Source organism: Leptonotus elevatus, chromosome 13 (assembly GCF_054856555.1).
Source record: "Leptonotus elevatus isolate MCC_2025b chromosome 13, RoL_Lele_1.0, whole genome shotgun sequence".
Lineage (NCBI taxonomy): Eukaryota > Metazoa > Chordata > Actinopteri > Syngnathiformes > Syngnathidae > Leptonotus > Leptonotus elevatus.
The window spans coordinates 2,808,341-2,823,007 of record NC_141251.1 but is presented as its reverse complement, the minus strand read 5'-3'; the positions used below and the strand labels follow the sequence as shown (position 1 = coordinate 2,823,007).

At 39.0% G+C, this 14,667-nt stretch overlaps 1 protein-coding gene across 2 annotated transcripts in view; it reads right to left on the bottom strand.

Annotated features, from left to right (window-relative positions):
• LOC147163474 (ankyrin-3-like) overlaps positions 1-14,667 on the bottom strand; it is an 89,774-nt gene that overhangs the window by 38,871 nt on the left and 36,236 nt on the right. For both annotated transcript variants that reach the window (XM_086092920.1, XM_086092918.1), the window contains exons 9-19: positions 13,654-13,752; positions 12,328-12,426; positions 10,357-10,554; positions 8,883-8,981; positions 7,493-7,591; positions 7,292-7,390; positions 6,057-6,254; positions 5,182-5,280; positions 2,923-3,021; positions 1,528-1,725; positions 909-1,007 (exon numbers count right to left, since the gene is read on the bottom strand). In XM_086092920.1, coding sequence (XP_085949046.1) covers positions 909-1,007; positions 1,528-1,725; positions 2,923-3,021; positions 5,182-5,280; positions 6,057-6,254; positions 7,292-7,390; positions 7,493-7,591; positions 8,883-8,981; positions 10,357-10,554; positions 12,328-12,426; positions 13,654-13,752 — 1,386 coding nt within the window. The remainder of the gene's footprint in view (positions 1-908; positions 1,008-1,527; positions 1,726-2,922; positions 3,022-5,181; positions 5,281-6,056; positions 6,255-7,291; positions 7,391-7,492; positions 7,592-8,882; positions 8,982-10,356; positions 10,555-12,327; positions 12,427-13,653; positions 13,753-14,667) is intronic.

Genomic DNA, 14,667 nt, shown 5'->3' with positions numbered 1-14,667 from the left:
AACACAACCCAAGACACACTTAGGACCGCCCCCTCATTCGAATAACATTTTGACCAGACAGAGCGCCTGCAGTATGAAATAAATAAATATGAGAGCGGAGCATTTTTATATATGGATTGATATTTATATACTTATTTTTGTATTTATTTCAACCTTTATTTTTATTTGTATCTTTTTTTCCTTTTTTACTTATTTCCGTTTATATTTTTTTGTACTTAATTAAAAAAAAAAGTTTTTATTTTCACTTTTATTTTTTTATTTAGTCATTTATTTAATTTCCATATGAGACGTCTTTTCGTGTCATGACAATCTTCGAGTCATTTGGTCAGGCCTGTTTTTAGAATGGAACAACGTCGCCTTTGTTTTACGTGTCGGACGCATCAGTGAGTGAATAACCTCTTCACTCGAAACAACTGTCCTGTCAGCACATACCCCCCCCCCCCCCCCCACACACACACACACACTCGCACTATGAGTAACCTTCAGCTTGTGAGGTTTCTGTGCACGTGAGCTGCCTGCTATATAGTGTGCGCTCCATGCTGTATATTTGTGAACAAGGTTGTGTGTGTGTGTGTATACATGAATAGAACAGGTTCAATTATAATAAAATATTAGAGCTTATACATGCTTGTGTGCATGCATCGAGGACACTTTCCACTCTAGTATGGATTTTTGTGGCAGGTGTGAAAGTGTAGCTCTGTGTGTGTGTATGCAGAAGTGTAAAAATGTGTGCATTTTAAAAATGATACTGGTCAACACAAATTTTAATCAAATATGGCTATATGTCTACTTAAACATATTTTTGATGTTGATTTAAAAAAAAAAAATCTTGGACACTAGATTTTTAGAAAAGCTCGCACAATATGGATTTGACCACACTTTGTACTTTATGGCTATGATGTCCATACCTTTGTTTGCGTGTTGACATCCGCACCGTGGTTGAGAAGGACTTCCGCAACATTGACCTTATCCTCCTGAGCCGCTAGGTGGAGCGGCGTAAGTCCGCTCTGACCATGGCAGAAAGACGCACAAATTGGAATAAGAATTGAAGAGATACTATGATTCCACCATTCGATAAATGTTCCGTTTCAATGAGCTTGTCTATTTTTTTGGGGGGGGGGGAATTTCTACATATACTGTATAGTGAGTAATGAGGCACATTACTGCATATTAATTAAAGGAAACAAACCAAATAATTAAGCAAATAATGACAACTTTATTTAAGTAAAATTCTAGATTTAGTCCTATTATATTTGCTATTATGTAATCATTTGTAGACAGATGTAAAGTACCGTATTTTTCGGACCATAATGTAAATGGGTAGGAATTTAACTTAAAGATGACAAACTGAAAAGTTGACATCCATACATAATTATATGTTATATGATTATAAAGTGCACTGTACATTTTTGAGAAAAATTTAAGGATTTTAAGTGTGCCTCGTAGTCCAAAAAAAAAATACAGTCGAGCGAATCTAGAGTTCTGACTGTAATTCAGTCAATGCAGGGACGTCTTCCGTGACGTTACCTTGTTGCAAATGTTAACGGCGGCGCTCTTCGCCAGCAGCAGCGACACCAGGTCCACGCTGCCCTCCTGCGCCGCCAGGTGGATGGGGCTGATGCCCTGCCGCGTCACCGCGTTGGTGTCGGCGCCGTACTCCAGCAGCGTGGTGCCGATGTCCATTTGGTTCTTCTTGGCGGCGATGTGCAGCGGCGTGTAGCCGTTCTGACACAGAGAAACGCAAAGTTTGCATGATGAACTGTACTATGTGCGCACACGTGATCGCAACCTTTGCATGTCGTGTCGGGGTGGGAATCTTTTGACTGTCTCCCGATTTGATTCGATTCCGATTTTTGGGTCTGCGATTGGGATTCAGAATTATTTTGGATTCAGAACGATTTTTGAATCTAAATGATTTGATTGACAACGATTTTTGCTTCAATTTATAGACGTGCAAAGAATCGTCATGATCTACTCCAGTCGGACTCGCTAATGCTAATTAGCGGCACATTCATCACTTAAAAGAATGTTTACAGAGAAGCATCTTAACATTACTCACCGGCATATGCTCTTCCTAGCTGACCCCCCCCCCCCCCCCCAATTTTTATTGGTATATCTTGATCATGACTTTTTCCTTCTACTCTCTAACGTGGCTACAACTTAACAGTGTATCAGAACACACGGAACCACGCTGCCCCCGAGTGGCCAAATCGTGGCCAACATGCTCCCAATAAAGGCACACACAAACAAGGGCGAGACAGAATAAAACAATTGAAATAAAATCGATTTTGGGACATTTAAAACTGATTCTGAATCGTGAATGAGAATCGATTTTTGGGTACACCCCCTAATGTTGTGATGCCCAGTAAAAAGTAGTCGGGTCAAAAAATAACCCAATTTGTGTCAAAAAGGGACAGGCTTCCTTGCTTTCTGCAGCATCCCCCCGAACCCCATCCCCTTCGTTCTGTGAGCAAACTCGTAACTCGATTTACTTTTGTACAGGCATAAAACTGCGGAGTCAAAAGTAACTCAAATTAGCTAACCTAGTAATTAGCAAGATTAACAAGGAGTGCAAACTACTCATATTGATGATTTAAAGCTGCCAAGAAATGGTCATCAACATACACAGGTGTATCAAAATAACCCAATTTGGGTTCAAAAGTGATCAACCTGCTTCTAAGGTCAATCGGACCCAACGCCCTGGGTTGTTTTGCATTAAATTACTCCATTTTTTAGGTTGTTTTAAAGACAGCGATGAAAAGAAAAAGAGCCGTGAGGAAAAAAATGACTTGACGACACATCACCAAAGAGCACAAACATGAACTGATGTGAATTGGGAATGGAACAAATATGAGAAGTTTGATGTGATTCGGACCCACACCACCACCATCCCGTCCCGTCACGCTTGTGTGTTGTGTGTACCTTGGCGGCGGCGTGTGGGGAAGCTCCCTGATCCAGCAGCAGCAGGGCTACTCTCTGATTATCGTAGTGAGCGGCCACATGCAGTGGAGTTAGCCCGCTCTGAAAACACCCCACATGGACACGCACGCACGCACGCACGCACGCACGCATGCAACACAACGAGCAGCGGGGTTAGAAGGTCAATGACTGCATGGAAACACGCATACACACAAACAACATTCACATAAGCCAGAAAGATAAACAACTTGAATCCACCACAGAGTTTTGTGTTCATGCAAACATTTAGACGAAATAAGAACACTCAGCAGAAGATGATGTTATAAAGAGAGATGGATGTGTAAGGGAACATTTTCCAGTTATTACTCAGGAAGTGTTTATTTTTATTTTTATACTTTGTCCTTCACTCCCAAACATTATTATTATTATTATTTTTTTAATGCTAGAGCCTACAGAAGGCTTTGATACAGCAATGGTAGTTATTACAAAAACGGCCAGCAGGTGGCAGCAGAGTATAAGAGATCAACCAGGGCCATGTTGCAAACAAGCTCAACAAATTTGTGAATAATGATGAAAATGAGCTATATTCTAATGCTAATTGCTACAAAATGGAAACAGATACAAATGAAAAAGAGACTCTAATCTTTTTTTGGGGTTGGTTCGAAGAGGTTGCTTCAGTGAAAATGGCTGGGAGGGAGTGAATGAGTTAAATACAAGACATTGTGAGCCAACCTATTACATGAATATAATATTTTATTTCCCATTAAAACCCTGACGTATACGATCTGACACACGCGTTGCACGGATAATCCATTAGAGGGCAGTATCACCCAGCTGACGGCTTTCCCAGCGACCTTGCAAGGTGAAGAATTGACATAAGAGAGACACCTATACTTTTTAATAGTGGGAAATATTCCTTCTGATTTTTGACAGTTATAAATGTACGAATTTAAAGCATCGTGACCGTATTGATTTTCACAACAACAACAACAAAAATGTTTGTTTGTTCAAAAGGACCAATAAATACTCTATTTTCAAAGAATCCGATTTTTTTTCTCTTATATTTCATCAATTCAAATGAGGTCTTAAAAGTGTATAAATGGGTCACTTATCATATTCGCACATCAATGATGCATTTTTGGACAACTTCCCACTCAACATTCCACACAGTCAACAGCGAGCACGACTGAGTCACCATATGTGCATATTGCACCAGACTGTAATCTATTAAACACTTCAAGGAAAAAAAAAAATCTGTGGTATTTTCTACTAGAGTTCAATGTGGGAGTTAAGATCTGGCCAACCTAAAAAGTTGCTGAGCTATGAAAAGGGTCCGATAGAAACATCGTTATCGTACTTGCGTCGCCAAACGCAAGCAGATGGTATGGCGCAACACTAGCACTGTCGTCGTCAGCTTGGCAGCATAAAGACAGACATCGCGTTGACATGATGAATGAGCAGCATTGTTTGTGTCCCAGAGTTCACTGGAGGGAGGGTTAAATATGGAAAAAAGGCGTTTGTGCATATCTTTGCGTGGGTGCATCATCCGCAGCCATGTCAGATTCCTCCCGTTTTTTTCCGAAGATGCTGTATATTGTTAGCCTGTTAGCATACTTGCCTGAATCATACTTTTGAAAAGCAAGAAAAAAACCATCAATTTGGTAAAAGTAACAAAAAAAAAAATAGCTTAGGTACTAATTATGCTATTAAGTTAACAATATATTTTTTTAAATAATAATTAACATGCAGCACATCTCATTGTCCCTTGCACAACCATAACAGGAGGGTTAAATACATGTATTACCTCCGCCAAGCAAAAGCGCAAAGGCAAGTAGTATTGTCTTGTTTTTTTGTTGCTTTGTTTGCACAATTATGCAAAAATGAGCATTACAAATTGAGCTTGCAAATGAGTCTGGTCCAAATTAGGAAGTGAAGGAGGCATTGTTGCTATTTAGTTTTCGTTTCTTTTTTAATAAAAATAAAAAAATATATATTTTTATTTTTTTATATACTTATTTTGTATTAATTTTTTTGTGTTTTTTAAAAATAAAGTAAAATAGAAATTGATTAATTAATAATAATAAAAAGTGATATACAGCATTGTTATATTAACATTTAATGATACTATTACAAAAACTTTCCATTTCTAATGGATTCAAGGTGTTCCCATGGCAACATATCAGGAATGAAGTCGACTCCCTGAAGAGACCCGTCATGGCCTCTAACTGGTCTTTTTTTTCTTTTTTTAAATAGACTCCTCACCTTGCCAGCAGCGTCAGGCGCAGCCCTCTTCTGCAGGAGCAGACTGGCAACCTCCATCTTGCCGTATTTTGCAGCCACGTGGAGCGGACTGAAGCCTTTCTGTTAGAATGTAAAACCGGGGAAAATTCAACTTTAGCTTTAAGAAATGGAAAGTGATTTTTAATTTTTTTTTTTTTTTTTTAAATAACAATGAATCGGAGGCACGAATGAGCACTGCAACAAAAATGTGTTGGATTATTCAGAAAAGCTACCAGTACTGTACTTAAGCTAAGCAAATATATGCTTGATTTCAACTTATGTGCAACTGGAAGATATGAGGTCACATGCATGTTCTGAAGCACATGACCTCATTTATGGGAAGTTTCTACTCGCGCTATCAGGACGACTTTTACATTATAATCGTCTGGATAATTAACACTGTATCAAGCTTTGTAAAGCGCCAGTCAATTTCTCCATAAATAACACAAATGGGGCAGTTTGATGGGGGGGGTCATTTCCTTGGAACAGCTGACTTGGGCGCTGTCCCAAAAGATGCTGTGTGTGTGTGTGTGTGCGTGCGCGTAATTGAGTGTACGCACACCAAGGGGTTTACCCTCCATTAAGCTGTTCCACTGACAGAGGTCACCTTCACGAAAAGCGACCCCCCCCTAAGCAACATGCCGCACACATGCTTAAACCACTTCCATTATCAAATGCCCTTCACGGCCTTCCTTTACGACCTCCCGCAATGTGATTAGTCATTTGGGAAACCATGTGACCCACATACCCATCATCAACTGTGTCGACAGAAAGACCGCGCAAAAGAGTAAAAACGTCCTTTTAACTTTTAACTTGAAGTTGACCTTTTAACCTTTGCGGGGTTTTGTTTCCGCTACCTTAGTGGAGGAGGCGAGCGAGGCGCCGTTCTCCAGGAGCATGGTGGCGACATCCTGGTGACCTTCGCGGGCCGCCAGGTGCAAAGGCGTGTAGCCTGAGGTGGTGGCCGCGTTGGCCGAGGCGCCGCACTGGAGCAGCTGCTGCACGATGTCCACCTTCCCGAGCCGACTGGAGATGTGCAGCGCCGTCTGGTCATCCTGGAAAGTAGCGGCAATGTGAGTTCAATGTTGCATTTGACGGCAAGTCGACACACAATGGCAGCTTTTGTGATATGAAAATAATGAGGCCAAGATGAATCATCGCAAAACCTTCACATTACGAGCGGAAAAAAGTTTTCAAATGATTTCTATTGGCCTCGTTGATTTATTTGGGCTGGGCATCGATCGTTTGATTCGATTTAGATTTTTTTCTGATTCGATTCGATTCACTTCAATTCAATCCGATATTGATTGCTTATAGAACATCAACCCTTCTTAACTCATTCGCTCCCAAAACAGTATAATACGTTCTATTTGAAAGGTTTTAAGTGTCACAAAGACGTATTTATACGTTTTTTTTTTAAATGCTAGAGCATACAGAAGGCTTTGACGCAGCCTCAGAACTGCAGAGAACGTTTGGAGAAATGGTAGTTATTACAAAAACGGCCAGCAGGTGACAGCAGAGCAAAAGAGATCAACTAGGGCCATGTTGAAAAAAAGCTCATTCACCCACTGTTCTTAACAGATTTTTGAATAATGATGAAACTTAGCTATATTCTAATGCTAATTGCTGCAAAACAGAAACAGATAGAAATATACTTTTTTTTTCCTCATGAGAGAAGAGACTCATCTTTCTTTTGGTAGGTTCCATGTTTTTATAGCACTAGAACACAATATTCCGTGGGACTTGCAAAATCAGTCAAATCCAGTAAAACAGCCGGGAGCAAAGGGGGTTGCTTCAGTGAAAATGGCTGGGAGTGAATGAGTTAAATATAAAGGACATGATAAAAACTACACAAACACAAAATTCCAAATAAAATTTTGCGGAGGCAGTAACTGGTTAAATAACAAAAAAATGGCCTTTAAAATTCCATTTCCTTTAGAATTTTTGAGAAAAAGAGATATTCAAATCGATTCATGGTTTTATGAATCAATATCAGGCTCAAAAAAGGAAAATCGATTATTATAATTTTTTAAACCCAGCCCTATTACTTATATCCCAAACTCCTCAAAGGGGTATGTGGACTTGGACCCACCTTGGACTTGGTCTCCACTTTGGCTCCGTTCTTGAGCAGGTATCGAACCACGTCGGCCTGGCCCGCCCTGGCCGCCATGTGGAGGGCCGTCTCGCCTCTCTGGAAGAAAACACAAAGTGACGCCGGGGGCCGCAGTGAGACTTCGCTGAAGAAAGTCGCACATTTCCAACACGTAACAATGCAGTCGCGGTTTTCTCTCACCACATTTGTGGTGTTGGGTGAAGCGCCGTGGTGCGTGAGCGCGTGCACGATGTTCTCGTGGCCCATGAAGGCTGCCACGTGGATTGGCGTCAGGCCAGACTGCGGAGGAAAAACTTGCTTTAGATGCTGAAACTAAATATGCAGCTAAGTATATAATGGATTGTGGAATTCAAGCAATCTTTACACTTGTGCACCTTCGGTGTATAACGGACCATGTTGGAATAAAGCGAGCACACTTTGTTTAGATGAATTCAATTGTTTAGTTGTAGTTGCTCCTCAATGTTAATACACTAAAAACATACAAAGGTTAAAATGACTTTATATAGTAAAATATAAAAAAAACTGAACAAAACAAACGATAATCAACAGGTACTTTAAGTACACTCTAAAAACTGTTGGGTCAAAAATAACTCAATTATGGGTCACAAATGGACCGATCCTCTACTTGGATCACTTTGAGACAAAAATGGGGTCATTTTTGTATAAAAGAACCCAGAAAGTTGGGTCAAATTCACCCATAAAGTTGATCGGTCCATTTTTGATCCATAATTGGGTTACTTTTTATGGAGGACCAAAACTGACAAAATTAAAAATAAATAAAATGACTAAATAAATAAATGACTAAAAGTGAAAATAAAAATGGATATAAAAAACATAATTCTAAAATTAAATACAAAAAATACATCTAAATGAAAAAATAAATAAATATACATATACTGTATAAATAAATAAATAAATACTGGGTATATAAATATATAAAAGAAAAAAGAAAAGAAAAAACGAGATTAAAAAAATACAAATAAAAGTCAAAATAAAAACAAAAATAAATGTATAAATAGTATTAAATAGCAATCAATAAATAAAAATGCTCTGCTCTCACATGTATTTATTTCATGCTGCAGACGCTCTTGTCAAGTCGTAATGTGATTCAAATGAGGGGGCGATCCTAAGCGTGTTGTGGAATGTAGTAAAAAGTTGTCACTTTTAGTCATTTATTCATTTATTTAGTCATTTATTTATTTTTAATTTTGGCAGGTTTGGTCCTCCAGAACTTTTGACCCAGCTGTTTTTAGAGCGTAGAGTTAAGCAAACAATCAAGGGGAAAAAAAGGAGGATCAAATTACAGGCACTTCGATTAGTGATAAATGCAACTACATGACATCCAACCAATTTATAAGGAACTGATTAATTTGTATTTGAATAAGATTGAACATTGAAGTTTTTCGTATTTTAATCCTATTTCGTTCATATGCGTCGGTTTTACAATAAACTTCAACTGGGAGTAACATCTGAAGAGCTCGAAGCAAACCCCCCCCACCCCCACTTTTGGCATCGAACCACTGCAACGTATGGCGTCTGTTCCAAGCGAATAACGACGTGTGAGTCGCACCTCCGTGACAGCCTGGATGGAGGCTCCGTGCTTCAGCAGCAGCTCCATCACTTTCACTCTGTTCTTCTTGCAGGCGATGTGAAGCGGGGTGAAACCGTTCTGCGGAGAGAAATAAAAAGTGTGCAACCGGGGGGAATTTTCCACAGCGGGAAAAATATCTGTGACTGCCGACCAGAGTGGAAGCAAACGAGCTGCCGGGAACGGAGAGCGGCGATGAGGAATTTCCCCATCGGCTGCACCCTTTCTGATTCACGTTTCAATTTGTTTTATTATTCCCTTTATGGCATGTGCCGGCTCATTTGCTTCCCTCGTTGGGCCGTAACATTAGGTAGACCTGCTAAAGAGATCGAGTACAACAAGCTCTATCAAGAATTGTGCCTTTGCAAAGTTCAAGGGGGTGGACAGAATTCAGAAAAACGGGAGGAAAAAGTACTCAGAAAAACAGGAAAAAATATTTTAAAAAAAAAGCAGAAACTGGTGTTCTGTTTTTCAGAATATTATTATTATTATTTTTTTTTTTTTTACCTCTGAACTCCAAGTGACTTGTTGCAGACTCGCTAATGGCTGACACTTTCCCGCGTACCTGCAATGTACCTAACTATATCACTTACTGGCTCATTGTACGAACATGTCAATCGATCGGCATGATTTTGGTAAGCTAACAGTTGAGTTTCTACGGAAGCGTATTGCATGCGGGAAAGCGTCCGCCATTCGAGTCTGCAACAAGTCACTTGGAGTTGAGAGGTAAAAAAAATAATAATACAAAAATACTTTTTAATTTTAATTAAAAAAAAAAAATCAGTTCTTTTGAATAATTTATTCTCCTGTTTTTTAAAAATATTTTATAGTAATTTTTACAGAAGCGTATTGCATTCACTTAAAAATATATATATTTTTGGGGGGGGACCTTTGTTTTTTGTGTGTATTTTTAGTGTTTTTGTAAAAAAAAACTTTTTTTTACAGATTTCTTTTTCTGTCATAAAAATTATTCAGAAAAACAGGAGGAAAAAAATATGAAAAGAAACAGATTTTTTTCTTAAAAACAGAAGACCAGCTTCTGTTTTTCAGAGTAATTTATTTATTTATACCTCTGAAAGTGGTAGTTAGCAACAAGTCACTTTGAGTTAAGAGGTAAAAAAAAATAAAAATACTTTGGATTATACTTTATATACTATGGAAAATACTTTAAATACTTGAAAAAAATATGCAGTAAAACAGAAAACAAAACAAAAAAATTACACACAAAAATTTCAGTAAAATAGAAAAAAATATTCAGAAAAAAAGACAATTAAAAAAATATTCAATAAAACAAAGCTCCCCCCAAAAATTAGTCAGAAAAACAGGAAGTTTTTTTCCCCAAGTGAATGCAATACGCTTCCGTATTCCTTTGATAAATATGTACAGACGAAATGTTTTCTGTCTTTTACCGATATAAAATTCAACGTGAGAATTCAGTCTGAAAGTTCCCGCCTACCAGCGCCTTGGCGTTAGGGTTGGCCTTCTTGTCCACGATGAGTTTGGCCACCTTGTAGTGTCCGCAGTGGGCCGCCACGTGCAGCGCCGTCAGGTAGTCGTTGGTGACGTCGTCCACCGGCACGTCGTGCTGCAGCAACAGCTGCACGCAGTTCAGGTGGTCCCCCTGAGTGGCCATGTGGAGCGGCGACAGGCCGTTCTGCGGTGGCGGCGGGGGTGGGGAGAGAAGGGATGGAGAGGAAGAAAGAGGGGGGACGAGAAAGAGAGAGAAACACGCAGACGGACACATAGACAGATGGACAGACAGACGGGTAAGCAGTCAGTCAGGTGGACGTCGGAGAAAGACTGTGAAGGAAGTTTATTGGAAGACTGCGGGAGCATTGTTATAACGAGGGCATTACAACAATGTCCACGTGGTTACGCGGGTGGTCCCGCCAAGGTCAAAGCGGACGCGTTCTGTTCACGGATGTTGCGGGGACAGTGCCACGCCACGCCACGCCACGCCACGTCACCACGGCAACAACAAAACTATGTGACTGGAAACTCATGATTGTGCTATTTTGTAGATTTTTTTTCCCCTACAGTTACTAAATCTATTGTGGTCTGTCGTTTATATTGGGTGTAATTCCACTGTGGACCCCTTGATGGCGCCCAACTATTTGGTTTAAGGTAACATTTGAAAGAACAACAAAAACGGAAGTATTTAAGCAGAGCCTAGTTTTTGTTGAAAATTCTACGACGGCGTTCTTGGGCCACATATAAATATATATATTTTTTAGACATATTATATTATTCAGAGAAAAATAACTCACAAATGTGCCACTTTCTTAAGTCTTATAAAGAAAAAACTCGTAAATTTGCAAGTTTATGAAGTGGCATATTTGCAAGAAAAAAACTTCACGTAAGGTACAACTCGGATGTTTGTGCCAATACTTTTCAGACGCGTTTTCAAATATGTTAAGCATTTGAACTGTGAAGCGTTGGGTACTGAGGATTAAGCATTTAAGCTTATTTGTTCATATAAATATTTACTTGTACATTTATGTTTCCAGAATGATTATTTACACATTTAGGTATTTTTTTTGTACAAGTAGCTAAGTTGATATGTCGAATCTGCTGCTCTGCGTCATTTACTTGCATTTACCTAAAGTATGCTAGCTTCTGATTGGTTAGTGTTTAGTCAGCTGATAGAGGATCAGGAAGTGTTTTCGCTCGAGCTGTCATGTATGACGAGTGAATCCGTCTCCATCCTGCCTTTTCATTTTATAAACAGTGTCCCATTAACCACCAACGAATCCTCACATTAGACTATAGCTACGCTACGTGTATTTCTCGTCATTTTTTTTTCTAGCAAATCTGCCACTTTATAAACTCACAAATTTGCCACGCCAATTTGCAAGTTTTTTCCTCGGAATATTGCCCCCATCCTCTAAAATATATTTATACGTGGCCCTAATACGCCGTCGTAGTAATCCTACTTTTTATGCCTACAGAAAGTGACAGTGATTGTTATGACAGTTAAAAAAAAAGATCACTTCACTTTCACTGAATTTCATCTTTTTTTTTTTTTCTTTTTCGACTGGACGCTGGCTCATATTTGTCTTTGATGTCATGCTTTAATCCAAATGACATAATCCGCTTCTCCTCAGAACTCACCTTCTTAGCACAGAGGGTTAGAAAAAGACATTGAGCAAAACCATCGCTTATTTCGAGCACAAAATAAATCAGACACTCGTACTTCACCGATGTAACTAACTGACGGTGGCCAAATGTTGTGAAGTTCACTGCCGTCATCGAGCAGCAGAATTTTCTGAAGCTCATCAGTCAAATTTTTGTTTGCTACTCGAAAAACTCACAAGTCAAGGCACCGCTGTATTCTATGCTATGTCGCTGACCATGCATGAGCTGCAAAAACAAAACTCTACCACTCTTAAGAAAGAGTTTCCTGAAGCAACATTCCCACGGTAGCTACCTTGGTCTTCGAGAGGATGGGAGCGCCTCTGTCCAGCAGGATTTCTACCACCTGTGCATGCCCGCTCCTCGCCCCGCAGTGAAGGGGAGTCAGACCATCCTGCAGAAAGAACAATGTTTTTTTTTTTAGAAAAACCAACAGAAAGGATTTTTTTTTTTTTTTTGGGCAATTATGCCGATTCAAATATATTTGGCAGAATAAAATTCTAAAAACAAAAAACGATTAATCAACTGATTTATCAAAAAATATATGTATGTATAAAATATGAATTACAGGCTTTGTCTTGTAGTATTTTAGTGGACAACAGAGAGAAAAAGTGACAAAAATCAGGGGTGGGGTGTTGACTGAACCTTTGCCTTATGTTGTAATGTTTTGATGTGAGGGGGAAAAAAAACAAGCTAATTATAAAAAGAGCTAATGTTGGCCGATTCATTGGTTGGGCTCTAGTTTTCAGTCATTCTACCAGAAACCTTTTCAAATGAAGTAAACAATTACAATTAAAACGAAATTCAAGATCATTTTGAAAAGCACCAAATTAATCATAGCAGTGCGTTTCTAAGTAGTAACATAATTAAATAGAATGTATAAATTCATTGCTCCTCCTTCTGGTGTGCATGAGTTGGCCACCAGGTGGCAATCCAATTCATTCATGTGGCAAACAAGAGTGCCACTCAACAAATGTAAGTGACTCAGTAATCAGTATTATTAGCCATTTTTTCGAGTAGGATAAAGAAAATATTCCTGTCAGAACTGTTATATTGTCTTTCGACATGTTTTGTTGCACCGTTTATGTTCAAATATGTTTTTATATAGTGTTATGACATGCGTTAGCCCATCTATGGCGTGTTAGCATTAAGCTACCGGACTACAAGACAAAGTTATGCGGTTGTTCTAAATAAACATGTAATCGTCTTTATTTTAAAGTTTAGTTTGACAGTAAACCTCAAATTGCAAGTGGCATTAAAAATCTTGAAGCTTCTTGGTGGTCACAGCCACCATTGGCCACCCTGCAAGCTCCGCCCCTAATCTCAAGGCACCACTTTAATTAAGTGCAATGAAAGTACTGTATATTATACTGATATCCTCTTACTGACAATGTAATGCTAATGTTAAGTATAGTAATGAACTACAATCATTCACTTGCTTTAAAAAGGTGATTTTCACGGTACGAGTGCCCCCACCAAAGGTTATTAAAGATAATGGTTGGCGTTCTCGAAATGCCTCCCCGGGTCTGCTGCACTTTTATTGTGCATTAAAACCCCCGCAGGGAGACTTAATTAAACATCACGGGCCACCCGTTATGAAAAAAAGAATGGCGGTTGTCACCTTGGTCTTGGCGTCTATTTTGGAGCCGCGGTCCAGTAGCAGCTTGACCATGTTGCTGTTGCCCCGTTTGGAGGCCACGTGGAGCGGCGTAATGTCATTCTGAAGAGAGGGAAAGACACAATGGCCAATGACTACAAGCGATGGTTCTTCATTAGCAAGTCACAAAAACAAACAATGCGTGGCGCTTAATTACTATGATAAGGCCGCGTGTGTGTCTATTCCCATCTGCAGGCTTCCTTAATCACGGCCAACATGTGATTAATGCCAGAAAGCAGCACAAACACTTCTCCAGACATGAGCTGATGGTCATTATGGACCTTTGCTGGCTTTGGTTCGCTTATGTCAAATGCGGAAGCAAATGTCAATAAAATGTTATCCTGGCTTTTGTTTGTGTATAGGGTGCATCTCAATAAACATCATAGGAAGGTTCATCTATTTTAGCAGTTCACACATGGACATGGAAAAACGGTTTTCACAAGGCCAAATCATCATTTTTTTTTTATATTAAAATAAATTCGATAGTTTTGTATATAATATTCTAATGTGCTGAGAATGTCCGGGGTTTTACAATTATGTTTTAAATCAGGAAACATTTCACTATGCGTATTGTGAATCATGTAAGATTTACTTTTTAAATGGAACTGTTGAAACAAACTACGTTTCCCACGATATTCCAATTTATTTAGACACACCTGTATTGCATACACAGTACAAATTGTGTGTATTTAAATTCATCATTAGATCATCATATGTTGACAGTGACATTGTACTTACCACGTTGCACCTACTGAACAAATATCGAGCCAGTTAGCTAGCTAAGTACTTACCTAGCATGCTAGCTAGATAACTACAATAAAAAATAAATAAATAAAAATATATAGCTAGCTAGTTAAATACAAATACAAAAGTATAACTGAGTTAAATTGAAGTTCCAAAATATAGAAAATAATTTGGTTGTACGTAAAGCTTTGTAGGACATTAAGGAAGGGAAGACCCTTGCTTTCCTACCTAGCC